This window comes from Crocodylus porosus, unplaced genomic scaffold (genome assembly GCF_001723895.1).
Source record: "Crocodylus porosus isolate Cpor-Errol unplaced genomic scaffold, CroPor_comp1, whole genome shotgun sequence".
In the NCBI taxonomy this organism is placed as follows: domain Eukaryota; kingdom Metazoa; phylum Chordata; order Crocodylia; family Crocodylidae; genus Crocodylus; species Crocodylus porosus.
The window spans coordinates 143,012,012-143,027,382 of NW_017728931.1; the positions used below are offsets into that span (position 1 = coordinate 143,012,012).

At 50.4% G+C, this 15,371-nt stretch overlaps 1 protein-coding gene across 1 annotated transcript in view; it reads right to left on the bottom strand.

The window, feature by feature from the left end:
- STRIP2 (striatin interacting protein 2) overlaps nucleotides 1–15,371 on the bottom strand; it is a gene marked incomplete at its 5' end in the record, with an annotated part of 38,164 nt that overhangs the window by 17,997 nt on the left and 4,796 nt on the right. Inside the window, 13 exons of the mRNA XM_019543983.1 lie at nucleotides 1,965–2,091; nucleotides 2,762–2,859; nucleotides 3,826–3,900; nucleotides 4,567–4,638; nucleotides 5,113–5,176; nucleotides 6,571–6,636; nucleotides 7,966–8,189; nucleotides 8,739–8,924; nucleotides 10,134–10,261; nucleotides 10,626–10,732; nucleotides 11,997–12,065; nucleotides 12,532–12,652; nucleotides 14,053–14,187. Coding sequence (XP_019399528.1) covers nucleotides 1,965–2,091; nucleotides 2,762–2,859; nucleotides 3,826–3,900; nucleotides 4,567–4,638; nucleotides 5,113–5,176; nucleotides 6,571–6,636; nucleotides 7,966–8,189; nucleotides 8,739–8,924; nucleotides 10,134–10,261; nucleotides 10,626–10,732; nucleotides 11,997–12,065; nucleotides 12,532–12,652; nucleotides 14,053–14,187 — 1,472 coding nt within the window. The remainder of the gene's footprint in view (nucleotides 1–1,964; nucleotides 2,092–2,761; nucleotides 2,860–3,825; nucleotides 3,901–4,566; nucleotides 4,639–5,112; nucleotides 5,177–6,570; nucleotides 6,637–7,965; nucleotides 8,190–8,738; nucleotides 8,925–10,133; nucleotides 10,262–10,625; nucleotides 10,733–11,996; nucleotides 12,066–12,531; nucleotides 12,653–14,052; nucleotides 14,188–15,371) is intronic.

The window sequence follows — 15,371 nt, forward strand, 5'->3', positions numbered from 1 at the left end:
GGCTAGACATCAGGAGGCGCGACTTCCCGGTCAGGGCGGCTAGGGTCTGGAACCAGCTTCCAAGAGAAGTGGTGCAGGCTCCTACCCTGGGGGTCTTTAAGGGGAGGTTAGATGTACACCTTGCTGGGGTCGTTTGACCCCAGTACTCTTTCGTGCCAGGGCAGGGGGTCGGACTAGATGATCTGCTCAGGTCCCTTCCGACCCTAGAAACTATTTCAAGTGCCACAACTACTTGGGTGTTCAGATACCAGGAGCTAGCATCCTAAAGAGCTTTATAAGCATTGCTGTATTCATCCCTGTCTGTATCTCGGTCTCCCCCGATGACTCCGTTTCTCAGAGAAGGACACGCAAGACACAAAGGACTTATTCCAGGGTCATACAGCAAGTCAGCAGAGCCCAAAGCAGAGCTAGGGCCTTCAGACTCCTGCCCCAGCCTTGACGGTAGAGGGCAGGGGTAGCCCTGGGGAAAAACACAATGCAAGAACGCGGAGTGACCAACAGCTGAAGGAAACTCCACGGGATCCTTGCAGACTTAACCAAGGGATGCTCCCTTTTACTCATCGAGCAGAACTGCTGGTCTCTTTTGCAGCCTCTGCCACATTAACTGGAGGGAGAAGCAAAAGGGGGTTGGCTGGGAGAATCCCCTCAAAAAGACCATGTCCCATCTACCGTCTGGCCATCAGCTAGCAGGCTGAGCACACTGGAAACCCGAACAGACTCGTTTCTCACATGTGATTGATCTACTGTTTGCTGATCAGTCACAAGCAGAGTGAAGATATCCAGGGCCAAGGGATAGTCCCTTTACAGTGGCCCAGCTCTCGTACCACCTTTGTGGCCCAAACGCCGCAGCAGTCTGTTGCACTCTACAAAGCCCTTGCCTCGTATCCGGCTCATCAGTCACACTTGTGGCTCAATCTGATCTCAGGTGCTGGACACTGCATTTAGACAAAACTTAATGGGTTCTTTAACCTAGAGCCAGGACAAAACTCTGGACCTTTTAGTTTTAAGTGCATTTAATTGCTGTGGAGGTTTCTGCTCTGGTTTGCAGAGATGTCCTGGCTTTCCAGATGTGGATGATGCAAAAGGCAATTGAGTGACTCCTCTACGGCTAAACAAAATGCAAGCTCTGAACCCAGGAGCCCCTTAGATCCTGTTTCTGTGATGGCCCAATAACATGCAGTCTCACAGCACAGCGAAGACAGACAAATGAGGACATGACCTTCTGTGCCAGGATAAGAGAGGGGAACAAGCAGCAACACAGTAAGGGGGCACAAGGGACTCGCTGTAGAGAGGAGCCAGATCATAAGATGCAGCACATTAATGTTCGTAATAAAACAGGGTGGACCGTGCCGCAGGCTAGATGCTGGAGCTGTGCATGTGGGAAGCTTTCTAAAGAAGGAAACCAATAAACATCTGGTATGCAGAGTGCTTCAGTACGGGGCCAGGCTACAGCCCAATCGAATATTTAAACAGCATTGGTAATAAGGGAACCTTTTAACATGGTTACGACACATTTTGGCCCAATTTATACACAAAGCCAAACAAAGCTAAAACGTAGTTAGGACTGTTGTAACTAGTTCTCCCCAGTGTAACTGTAGTGTAGACAAAGCCTAAGAGGGGTCTGTCTAGCCTCCTATCCCTTTCCCATTTCTGGCAGAGATGCCATCTCTTCAGGCTGGTTATACAGGGATTCAACATGAAATATTCACACTGAGGTTTGTAATGAGATTGGAGGTATTGCCTTGTGGAAGTGACCCCAGAAAAAACACAGTCCAAGACATCGATAGCTTCCTTATCCAGTGCCATACCACTAATGAAGTTATACCTTGGGGCTAAAACGCATCTCTGTCAAAAACCAGCCAGCAGCTGTTCACAGGGGAACAGTGCTAAGAGGAGGTTTCTCAAGAGAGACTAACCAGAATGAATCTATATTTGTCATACACTTAGCGTTGGAGAAAACCCACCTGGTAGATGTGGTTCAGTTTGAAATGTTTCAACAGCAGCAGCAGCAAGGCTGAAATGCTCTTCACAATGATCTCTTTGTGTCTGTTCACATCAATCCCCAATTTCATGCTCTGAAGAACTGTAATTCTGGTTTGGAAGAAAAAGAGGATGGAATGGGAGAAAACCATGTACGAGTAGCAGCAGTGGGCTGGAGTGTCATATTTATGGTTTTCCTGAACTCACTCTTTCTACAGAAAGGCTGCTTTCGCTGATAGTCACGGACTCCTGCTTCCACACACAGATCAGCACCACTAAAGCGGACTATAGAAGAGACTGAATGCCCTGTCTGAAGAGCGTTTCAGCAGTTTGCTGTGGGAGTTAAATTGCAATGAAAGGGACTCTTAAGAGACGGGAAAAATGCCTGTTGAATAATAACAAGCTTTCTTCCTTTTGCTTACTGGTTCATTTTGACATCTGGCCACGAGCAGTCTTTTCTCTTGTGCTGTATTCTAGCCACAAGACACTTCCTTTCCAACTCGGGACAGGTGAATTAGCACGGGCTGCTTCTTCCAGTCATAGTGTAACATGGCCATTCAAGTTAATAGGGCACAAAGGCAGATGTGGCACAGCCCGAGTGCTGAAAAGGTTGAAGGTCCAGAGAAAAAGCAAACACTTCCATGGAGACAGTAACTCCTCTCTCACGTGTAGGCCCTGCCTGGTCTCAGAAACTGGAAATCTCTGCCCGTCTCTAAGCCCCAGATCACTACCGTCACCTACCACCGCTGCTGAAACAGCTGCCTCCCCCTCATGCACTTACGGCATCTCCTCGGGCAACACGTCTGCCAGGATATTGATAGAGTCAGTCTTGGCTTTGGAGGTGGGAGCCGCAGCCAGGAGGATCTTCAGCAAAGCGATCTATAGAGGGACAGAAATTTCACTGTGCAACAGCTCAAGAGGAGCAAGAGGGTCCCTTTTAGCTGACCAGATGGACCTGCAGCCTGAAGAGCTCAGATACTGCTAATACTGCAGGAAACAAGCTCCATTTCTTATGAAACCAATGGAGCGGCAGTAGACCTCTACGTCGTTCCCCTGCAAGGAAGGCAGCATGATTCTGGGAACTGCCAATGGCTTGCAGACCCTTTCACAGAAAGGCTCCCTGTTCGGACTCAGCCCGACGTGGCTACCAGACTGCAGCCCACATGAAGGCACATTAGAGCTCAGTGCATTAAAGCCCATTTCCTGGCATGATTAGTTGTCCTTCTCACAAACCACAATCCTGGTGGCCCTATAGTAGCCTCAACAGAGAAGAAAGGAGCTGAATGGCTCCATACTCCTTTTTACCCTCAGAGGTGGCCCCTCTAGGTCAGAGCTGAAGCATATTTAGAAGGATGCCTGATGTGACAATCTCCTAAATAAACTCCAGGGCTCTCAGTCCTACTTACAAGGAGAAGTTGTAGGAACTGGGCTTATTCAGACTGGAGAAGAGAAGATTGAGGGGGGATTTGCTAGCAGCCTTCAGCTCCCTGCAGGGGGGTTGCAAAGAGGATGGAGCTGGACTGGTCTCAGTGGGGGCAGATGACAGGATAAGGAACAAGGGGCTCCAGTTGCAGCAAGGGAGGTTCAGGTTGGATATTAGGAAGAATTTTCTCACTAGGAGGGTGGTGAAACACTGGAACAGGTTACCTAGAGAGGTGTTGGAGTCTCCATCCTTGGAGGTTTAAGACCTGGCTAGACAGCCTTGTCTGGGATGATGTAGTTGGGGCTGGTCCTGCTTGGAGCAGGGGTTGGACTAGATGTGACCTCCTGAGGTCCCTTTCAATGCTAATTTTCTAGGCAGTGAGCTCCTGACTCATGCACTTCTGGAAAAAAATACAGCCTTACCATATACTGGGGAAGATTGTATAACATCGCCCGATACAGGATCTCACAAGCGGTCTCCTGAACCTCCTCCTCCCCCTGGAATGAGACAGACATTGGGTACAAGGAGGGGGAAAAGGCTGTAATTCAACCAAACCACCAAGATATGCTGGACAGGCACAAAGTCGACTTCGGGGAAGCGTGAAAACTGAAGCCATTCTCCACACTTCTATCAGGATGCTGCCTGGCTTATCAGTATGCCTGCTCTGGCAAGTATGATTGGGGACAAATTCTGAGCAGGTTTTTGCCTTAAAACCTGGATAGCCAAAGTACGTCCTGAGAATCAAAGGAAAATTGGCAGAGTCGATGATGCAGCTGTCATCTTTCATACAAAAATACAGCCTGCACCAACTGTGGGCTTCAGCTGACAATGCACCATCTTGAGTAGCCAGGTCACTTAGGCACTGCATCTTGGCACCTGTAGCTGTTGCACGTTATATCCTTATATCGAAATGGTCAACTGTTTCCAAGAGGAGAGTGGTTGTTCTCAATCCTATAACAGGCAAATCTGCCCTGGCCCTGAGGCCCCTGCCAGGGTCCCAAAGGAAGCCCCGCTTTCTAGACTCATGTCACCTCCAATCAATCCTGGTATGGACACATGCAGCACATTCACGCCGTGGTAAGGAGGTTAAGCAACAGTAACACAATCCTTAGAAACCCACCCATTCATCCATGCAGCAAAGAAGGAGGGCGGTGGTTTCTTACCAAAGACATGGGACACTTCTCTAGCTCTTCTTCATTCTTGATTTGTATATCCGAGATGGAGACATATTTATGCTGGCAAAAGACATGAACAGAAGCAGAGTAACACTATGACTGAAACAGAAGAGACACCATGTGTAATGAAGAATGCTGATCCCCCTCGCCTTCCCAACCGGAGCAGAGATATTTGGGTTAGATTTACAGGCGATGCCAGGAGAGGTCCTCACAGCTGAGAGACTCCACCCCTGCTTTTGGAAACTCCTATAACCTTGAAGTACATCCCCCACTGCATGGTCAAAAATCATTTCAGTTAACGTTGAAGCGCAGACACCTCTGGAGCGCTCCACACAAGATAAGGGGGATAGATGAAGGGCGCTGTATCCAGTTGGGACTGAACTGTGCACCAGTTCTCACCCCAAAAGATGGCTGGCATCTCAGTATTGCTGAACTTACTAAATGGGAAAAGTTATAACAGTGCAAGACATTCAAGCAGCTTCCTGTCCCACAGGCTGGGTCAAAAAGGCTGAAGGTGAAGAGCCATTGTATTACCTGCTTTAAAGTCTTCACGCTTTCATGGATGGGCCGTGGTAACCCAATTAGGGTTTCTGTGTCTCTGAAGGAGGGAAAGAAAGATGAGAATTACAAACTTGGTGAGAAAATGTAGATTTAAACATGTTTCCCTTCAGAGTAAAACCAAGAAAGGAACTTGTCAGGTGAGCAAAATCCAGATGTGTTGGGACCTCAACAAGAGGAGATGTTTAAATGTGTGAACATAGCTAAATGCAGGCTGAAATTCTGTCCTGTGTTACTGAGACACAAGATAACAGCGACTCGGACAAGGGGAAAAGGAAGGGCAGTCGCCAGCTCTACTCCACAGAGCTCCACTGGTTCATTCCTGACCCGGGTGGGAGAGGGCTACGTCGCTGACCCGTCTGCATTTCTTCATATGACATCTAGTTATTACGTAAAAGTATTTCATGCCATTCAGGACCAGAAGATACAGCTTAGCAACATGGCGAGGGTTGCCAGGCTCTGGAATGGGCTCCAACGGAGGTGGTGCTCTCCCCTACCTTGGGGGTTGACAACAATTAGCAAAAATGGTCCAGGGGCTGGAGCACAGGACTGGTGCGGGAGGCTGAGGGAACTGGGCTTATTTAGTGTGGAGAAGAGAAGACCGAGGGGGATTGAATAGCCGCCTTCACCTCCCTGCAGGGGGGTTGCAAAGAGGATGGAGCTGGGCTGGTCTTGGTGGGGGTAAGGAGCAATGGGCTCACGTTGCAACAAGGTAAGTTGAGGTTAGATATAAAGGAAAACTAGGGGAGGCATAAAGGATTGGAAGAGGTTACCCGGAGAGGTGGTGGGCTCTCCATCCTTAGAGGTTTCTAAGGCCCAACTAGACAAGGCTGTGGCTGGGAGGATCTAGTTGGGGCTGGTCCTGCTTGGAGCAGGGGTTGGACTAGATGCTACTTCCTGAGCTCCCTTCCTACCCTCACTGTCTACGATTTAAGACCATGGACCCAGTCCGGATAGCAAGTCAACCCTTCTGCTGTGTTTCTCCTTCCCTTGGACTGCTCTGCCACCTCCCCACCCGTCCGTCCTCCGCGACTCTTCCCATATTCCCTCCATTCCCTCATTAAGAGAAAGAGAAACAAAAGCGCCCCACAAATCTGCAGAATACCAAGACGCTTACCAGTCCTCATGAAGACCTCTGGCTTACACCAGATGTCAGTTTATCCCACGTGCTCTATTTCTTCTATTAGACTGTGAGGTGTTTGGAGCATGATCTGCCTCTTAGCCCACACCTCTGAAATGCCGGGTACAATGACATCCTGACACTAACTGGGATCTCTTAGATGCTCTCCTAAGCACGCACTCGACCGGCTGACTCGAGAACACTGACGCCGCAGCACTAGCAGCTCCCAGCAGCCAGGTGTTGGTTCAGTGGCAAGAATTAAGACAGGATTTGTTCGTAAACCAGCTCTGTTTTCTCCAACCCACAATACTTACTGCCCCAGTGTAAATCCAATGAACTTGTGCCTGCTTGCTTCCAGGAAATGCTCAATGTCCTTCTGTCTGATAGACCGGCAAAGAGGAGAGGGGAAAAACAAAATGCACGTCAGAACCATCCCATCAGGATCCAGATTGCTTAGAAACTGAACAACGTGGACTCAGCATGCACCGTCTGCCTCTCCCGTACCACTCCGAGGGTGTCTGACAGCTAGAGAGTCTGCATTGCTTCAGAAACAATGCAAACAAAATGATCTGGATTTATTGTAACCCTCCAGAATAATTCAAAGCATAGATCTGTCTTATCTGTAGAGTGAGTTTGTACAATTCATGGGGTTTTTTTGTTTTGTTTTTTTACTATCTATCGGCTCCCTGCAGTGTCCTTGAAAAGGACACACAACCTCGCTCCATTAGCCCTGAAATGGCTACGCAGCTACGGGAGACAGCAGAGGTGTCCACTCCTGCTGTCTGACAGCTCGGATCTTGGTGCCACTAGAGTAATCCTGAGTAGGAGGTCCGGTTGCAAGGGGCAGAAAGAACCCACTTGAATTTCCATATTTTCCCCTTCTTTCCCCGGCAAAATGATCACTATTTGACTTGAAAGTTGGGAGAATATGTGGCTTAGGCAGAAACAGACGTTTAAGTCCCATTTTAGAAACAGGCTCCTGCCTGCTTTTAACCCAAAATGCAGTTAACAGACTTGAGACAGAAGCTCAGCTAGTCCGGCTAAACAGCTTAGCCCTTGCATTGCTTCCAAACCGGGGAAGTGCACGTGCCCCACCATTTTAAAGTCATTGGATCAAACGCTGGCCTCACTGAAACCAATGTTAAAATGCACAATGACATTCAGCCAGGCCAGCACTTCAGTGGCTGCATGTAATAACAGCCCTCCGTATCTGGTTTTAGCATTACTCTTGGGAAGAGGCACTTCAGTTGGGGTTCTTCCAGCTTTTGGATCACAGCAGTACCACTGAACAATGGTCATCAACTGAATAGGCAAGAGACTCATTAAATAAATGGTTGAGAATTTAATTAAACAGCTCTTACAACCGTTTCCCAAGATCACAGTCAAGGACATGCCCAGCTCTCCGTCATCAGTGCTAATGACAAAGCTTCTCTTCCTTTTCTCCCAAAGGTTCTTGGGCATGGGACACCCTACGCAGACAACACTACTTTCTCCAACTCCTATCCAGTTATACATCCAGCTTGGCCGTACCTGGCTGGTGAGGTCAGGGGAAGAGCACAGTCACAGCTGGTGCAAGAGACACCAAGTGGAGAAAAGGAATGGGTTCTCTCTAGTTCAACCTGTACCTGGCTGACATGCAACCCATAACTGGTTTCAATATCAAGATTGCTGGGGCAGGGGAAGGTGACAAAGAAACCATCCGGATATACCTGACTTTGGGTGCCCATGGAAGTCCTTTGGGGAAACACACCCGCTCAATGGGTGGGCGCTGAGCTGGCAAAGCCTGGATGATCGCATCCCGCTCCATCAGGTCCAGCTCGCCCTCGATCCCACTCTCCACATCATCGTTTTCTTCTTCATCCACTCCAGCCTCATCATTCTTGAATGGGTCCCTCTCATTGTAGATGTCCAAGCTGTCTTGTTTCATGAGGGGCTGCAATATGTGGAAACAGAGGAGAAACAAACAGTCCAGATCACTTCCTGAACCTGGAAGTGTTTCCTATCCAAGCACTTCCTTCCAGGATTTTGACCCATCACTTTAGTTGGCATCTGGGCTTGGACAAAAAGCATCCTCCCTACATTTATAAAGGGGAACCCCTTGGGTTCTGAGCTTGCTCCCTATTCAGAAGATGGGAGATATTTTCTTTCTTCAGAGTCTGACTTTTTTGGCTTTGGTCAGCATCGGTCCCATAGCGAGATACAAACTTTGGATCCTCTGATCACACAGCCCTACCAGGCCAATGGCTGAAGACCAATTTTCTGGCCCAAAGCTTACTCCATGCCCAGTGCTCTCTCTCCCAGAGTGACTTGAAGTTTGGGATGTTTCCTTAGTAAGAAATCAAACAAGACAATTCCAGGATACAGGTGACTGCCATTTACCCCTCTACCTGGGGCGGGAAAGGGTGCTACTCAACATGCAGATACCCCAGTAGGACGGATGTTGCACAGGACCATCACGCGCCAGGTCCCAAGAGGTTCTTACCCGCCTGCTCCGGTGGCTACGCTTCTGCTGCTGCTGTTCGATGAGTTCGATGGAGCAGGCAGGAGGCGAGGCAGCCCGCATGCTGCGCATCACTTGGATGCTGTCCTCTGGCAGAGGGGGCAAGCCCAGGTCCTCCCGCTTCTTCATCTTCATCACCTGGAGAGCTTCAAATCCACCCAGGGTGAACTGCAGCCCAGCAAGCAAGTCACAAAAGAGAAAGAAGAAAGAAGTGAAGCAAACCGTTATTTTTCCCCAAAAGCCTCGGCAGAAATTTAAAACAGAGACCGCCGAACTGGAAAAGACCAAACAGATGTGTGTAGCTACCAGCTACCAATGGCGACCCCCTGACAGGCTGCGCTCTCCACTTAGGTGATGGGCAGGGGGGACAGGTGGAAGTGCCAGTGGCTGGATGAAGCCTCCCCTTTATTCATTAATTCTGTCTAGATTTCTTTATACGTCCCCAAACAACCTGCTGCTCACCCTTGTTGTATATGAATCTTGTAGGGTTAAAGCAAGGCTTTGTAATGCTAAAAGTGAGGCCATTTCTTTGTCCTTTTGCCTCCATTTCATAAAAGCGGACACAGCACTTACGAGACGGCTGGGAGGAAGAGGGGTACTGTGTGAGGGTTACTGATAAAATACGAAGCTAGCTGAATCCAGTCAACAGAGGAGTCTCGTCCAACAGGAGAACCTTGAAAGTCGGGCGTGATTTGTTTTTGTTAAATAAAGAAACATCTTGAGACAAAATATAGGGGGCATGGAATTCAGAAGAGTTAACCTTTGGTGTTCACGCGCACAGTGCTGCTTGATTAGACAAAATAGTGATTTAGTTAATAGATGATTAAGTATTTTTACGAGCACGAGCTAATCACGAACTAATGCTGACGTCCCGACAAAGTATAAAATAGTATTATAACTAGTAAGCGGGGTCTCTCTCTCAAAGAGGCACCTCGCTCGAGCAAATAAAGATTCTGTATTTAATTTTAAACACTTGCTGTGCATAATTATTGCCCCAGCCTAGAGCGAACTGCACATAACTTTAAAACCGTAATTCGTAACACCCTGTATTCATCCTACACCGATTCTTCTCTCTCACGACCTCGTGTGTTGCAAAGGCCAGTTGTCAAAGTAACCAAAACCAGGACACAGGACGAATCAAGTATCTCCCACTATACCCTCCTGGCCAGTGCAGGATTACACCCCTCTTAATGACAGAGTTAAAAAAGAAAAAAAGCACTATAAAATATGTCACAGTGATACTTTGGTGATGGGCCTTCAACACTGGGACCTCTACAAAGTCGGATTAAATGGCAAAGAGAGCCCACGTGGCATCGTCCCAGGATACGACCTTCCTCAGTGTATCCGAGTCTTGGAAAGAGAAAGGACGGCACTCACCAGCAGCACCTTCCAAAGCAAGAGCAGGACTTTCTTCATGGGGAAGTGTGGAGCATGCCCGCTGCAGAACTTGATCACCATGGTGAAAAGCAGGAGAGCGAACGGTTCTTCGCTGTGCACGGGAAAACCTGGGGTGGGAGACGACCAAAAACCAAAGAAGTTTAAGACAAAAAGAATTTGTCTGGTTCCCAAATGCTCACTGATGAAACTATACAGCTTGAGGGGCCTCTGCATACGGTTTGCTTATGGCAGCAGGGTCTTTGGATCTGCTGTCTTTAATCGCTCTGCCCCCCGAGTCTCTTGGTCATAGGTCAAACCAAGTTTTGGCTAACGCAGTAAGTAGGGGTCCCTGTACTGTATAGCAGTTTGCCACCTTTGGCTTTATAGCTACAGCTACGAGGCCGTTAGAGCAGTGGGTTACGAGGCAGACAGGACCGTGCTTGTCTCTTAATAACCATGCGGGAAAGGGAAAACGGGCATCCACTGACTCACTCAGCTCCGTTTTGAATGCCTCTCGGGAGGTTTTCCACTCGGGCGCGTCCGTCTCCAGCTCCACGCGGATGCTCTCGATCATCAGGTACATGACGCTGAGCAGCACTCTGGGGAGAGCGCGGCAGAGAAAACCGTTCGTGAGGCCGCCCAAAGTCTGCCTCCGGTCGCAGCCACCCCTGACTTCAGGATTCACAGCAACACAGAAAATGACAGTGGGAGGGATCTCGGGAGGTCACATCTGGTCCAACCCCCTGCTCAAAGCAAGACCAGCCCCACCTACGTCATCCCAGCCTGGGTCTTAAAAGCTTCCAAGGAGGGAGAGCCCGCAGCCTTGCTGGGTAACCTGTTCCAGTGTTTTACTGCCCTCCCTGTGAGAATTTTTCCTAACATCCAACCTAAACCTCCCTTGTTGCAACGTGAGCCCACTGCTCCTTGTCCTGTCGTCTGCCCCCACTGAGACCAGCCCAGCTCCATCCTCTGTGCAGCCCCCCTGCAGGGAGGTGACGGCTGCTATCAAATCCCCCCTGGTCTTCTCTTCTGCAGGCTCAACCAGCCCAGTTCCCGCAGCCCCCCTCACCAGTCCTGTCCCCCAGGCCCCACAACCATTTTCACTGCCTTCTGCTGGACTCTCTCCAACTTGTCCATATCCTTTCTGCAGTGGGGGGCCCAAAACTGGACACAGGACTCCAGATGTGCCCTCCCCAGTGCCAAACAGAGGGGAAGGATCACTGCCCTTGATCTGCTGGCAACGCTCCTACACCACAGCCCAGGACGTCATTAGCCTTCTTCGCATCAAGGTCGCACCGTTTGCATCTATCCAGCTTCTTGCCCACTGTCACCCCCCAGTCCTTTTCTGCAGAGCTGCTGCCCAGCCAGTTGGTCCTCAGCCTGCACCGATGCACGGGATTGCTCCCTCCTCAGTGCAGGACCATGCACTTCTCCACACTGAACCTTACTGATGCCTCACGCCAAGGCGACCTTCTCACAAGCACCGATGGACTTGAAGCCGATACGCTCTCTCTCCATGGCCAGAAAAGGAATAGGGGCCAGGAGAAAATCTGAGGCATCTTTCTCTTCCCTCCCTGGAGCTGAACAAGCAACCACAATAACACACCCCATGCCAGCTTGGAAAGCCCCTCATTTATCTTCGGTACAGCAGTTGCCACTGGAGCATTTGTTAAGCTTAGCTTGGAGAATATTAAAGCGTGAAAAAACAGCAAGAAAATCCAGTGACCTCCTTGCTGCTTTGGGTAAGGGTGAGGGAAGATGGGCTGTAGGCAATGGACCCAACGAGTCTCGGTCGGTTAGGTCAATACTGAGGAAAGGGCAGGCAGGTCCTAGCACGGCGTTCTCAGGGTGAGAGCGGGTTACCTGAGCTCCGTGCTATCTGCCAAGGAGATGGCCGGTTTCCGCAGGGCGCTGCTGCAGGCCTGGCTGTTACTGCAATGACGAGAGAGAAGGAGGAGTTTGCTGTCAATCTCCTGGGACCCAGGATGCAGAGAGACTCCGCTACTCCACCTGGGCAGTGAATATTTTGGGCCCATCCACACTAGAAAGAACAACGTTTAAAGCTGTTCTTCGATGCCGCTGAGCACAGCCGCCGGCTCAGGAGCACGGACTTATTTACGAGGCCGTGAAAGAGGTCGTTAAAGCCCTGCTCATCCTTCCCAGTCAGAGAAGCTGCAAGGTTCACAGCAAGACTGACATGCATGCAGGTATTTTTCTTACAGAGGACCAGCTGGTTTTCACAGCGCCGGCTGGGAAGACAAGCTTCACACCAGGGAAAAAAAAACCCAACAATGCTCCCATAAGGACATTTACCCAAGCCACTAAAACCAATCAGGGGCATCCAGGATGCATTTATAATAGAAAGGAGGGCACGACCCGGGAACGCGAAGCTGCTCACTCGATCTCCATGTTCAGCAGCTCCAGGAAGGCCGTGAACATGCCCATTTGGTACAGCAGGAAGTTGTTGTGCCGAGACCAGTGCAGGACATCCAGCTCATTATTGCACTCTCCAAACACACCTGGGGGGACACAAAGGCCAGCGAGCGCGAACAGGCAGAAGAAAACCGGCTTTCAAGTGTGTCTCGCGCTAGTGAACGGAGCCGGACGGACAGGCCTGGCGCCTTCAGCCCAGCTGCAGCAACGGTGCAAGCTTCTGCCTTCCTAACACTGAAGTGGAGCCGAGTCTCAGCCTCCCTACAATGCTCAGCTGCCCCCAGCAAGGCTCGGTAAGCACCGACCTTGCAAACACCAGCCGGTGTGCACTGCAAACCCGCGATCCCTTTTATCCCCCTCTAGCCCCAGGATTTGGATTTTCCAAAGAACCAACGGGACGAAGCCCGTGCAAAGAAGCTTTCCTGAATGGGAGCCCCCAGGGAAGAAAAACCCTTCAAGTTTCAACTCAGTCTAAGGCAGGGATCAGCAACTTAAGGCTCACAGGCCTGGTCCAGTCTGAGACAGTCCAACCCAGTTCAGGGCAGCATGGGGGAAATCGGGCGGCAGGGAGTTGCACCGAGCTCCTCCACGGCCCCCTCCTCTGCAGACCTCCCCGCTGCTCCCGCTTGCTGCGTATCTGCAGCAAGGGTAAGTGCGGGCGGCTTGAGTTCCCAGGGGTGGGGGGCAAAGATCTGTGGCCCACAGAAGGGGGCTGGGTTGCAAGCTTGAGCCCATGTGGTCAAAAGGTTGCCAACCCCTGGTCCAAGGCACATATGAGATATAGGAGTGGGTCTCCTGCTACCGGGGAAGGGGAAGTGGGGGAGGAATTGGGTTGACAGTATCCAGGCATGATGCATTTCCATGCACAACATGAATCCATGCATGACATGAAAAATGAAGAGAGCAAAACTAAGGAAGGGGAGAAGCCACGTGTAGGGGACTAGTCCAGGAGGAGCTATCCACGTGGGCGGCGAGGGACCTACACAGCTGGGGTCAGGGTGAGGCTGTGTGTCGAACTCCTTGTACTTCAACCACTGAACGGCCTCTGGGTCACAACTCAGTCTATCCTGACCCAGGCTGGGTTCAGGCCAGGAACGACTAAGGCAGCGGTTCCTAACGTCCCATCACCGTAACAGAGCTGGACCCGAGACATTCATTTCTCATACATTATCTGTCCTGCACCTGAACTGGCCGTGGCTTTCAGCGTCACGGTCTGCCTCTGCGCTCCGAGGATGGGGAGCACAGGAATCCTTTAGACACATCCAGAGTTTGAGTCGGTCTGATAAAAGATCTCAGATTTACCCAAAGAACTGGGTCTGCCTGTGTCCTTAGACTGACACGGCTACAACCCGTACCCCTGAGACGCATCCAAGCTTTCAGAGCCGGCCCGCAGAGCGGGGTGAACAAGCTCCTCCAAAGCCCGGCAAAGGGCTGACAGCGCGAATGACACCCCGAGTGCAGCGATTTAGCGGGAACACGCAGTTACCTTGTGCCAAATAAAGAATGGCCCGGGCTACTTTCAGCCGCTTGTCCCTGTTCACCACCTCCAGCCCATCCAACAGCCGCATCACATAGGCCTTCTGCTGTGCTGTGTCCAGGTCTGGCCATCTCTTCCCCTGGACTGGAAAACAACAGATCAGAGTGAATCTGGATCCAGGTTCACAGGATCAAAGGAAATGAGGGTTGAAGGGACCTCGGGAGGTCACGTCTAGTCCAACCCCCTGCTCCAAGCAGGACAGGCCCCACCTACATCATCCCAGCCAGGGCTCTGTCTAGTTGGGCTTTAGAAACCTCCAAGGACGGAGAGTCCACCACCTCTCTGGGTGACCCGTTTCAGTGCTTTACTACCCTCCTAGTGAGAGAGTTTTTCCTAATATCCAGCCTCAACCTCCTTTGCTGCAACTTGAGCCCATTGCTCCTTGTCCTGTCACCTGCCACCACCGAGACCAGTCCAGCTCCAAATTAATCAGTCCCCTAATCTTTCATGGATGCTGTCCAAAGCCCTCTCAGACATCCCAGGGAAGGGTGTCAGATAGGACAGAAGTCAAGTGCAATCATTTTTGCTGGAGACGCAGCTGCCTATCTTGGTCCGTAGACAAATTTACCACACTCCTTGAAAAACAGAGGACGCTGTTCCTATTTGACACACCCAGCTCACAGGGACACATGGGGGACTGCCATCCACTGATCTTGCAATCCCATCACTTTGCTCGTAGTCTGAGGGATGCAGGACGGCCGAGTTGTCAGCTGCAAGGCACACGGATGTTCCCACACACCAGAAAACTCAGCTCTTTTATCTTGAAAAAAAAAAAAAAAGCCCAAACTTCCAGGTCTATCTGAAAGCTGAAAAAGCACCTCCTGTCACTGTTAGCAGCTACTCAGCGCAGCAGGTGGCAAAGAAAGTCAGTAGCTTAGGGCAGTTGATGGAGCATCAGGGATTTCTTCCCACCTCTACCCTGACACAGTGTCTGAGATTGGAAAACATGCTTGCCTTTCTCTGTACAGCAGATCTCCCCACATTCATCAGCAAAATGGGGACACAGCAACCCAGGCCGTGGGGTTACTGATGAGAAGTCATCCTTGAAGAACAAGGAGATCCTTAAATGAAAGGTGCGCTGAGCTTCCACACAGGAAAAAATACTGAACTCGTAGAGGGTAGTTTATTCCCACAATCAGATAAGGACGGACTGCTCCGGTGAAGTTATTTCCTCTAGCAATTTTCAGCAAAGGCGCTGCAACACTTTAGGGTCCAGTGAAGTCTTTTGAACCGAGCTGCACAATGTCAGCACTGTTAGGTGCATGCAT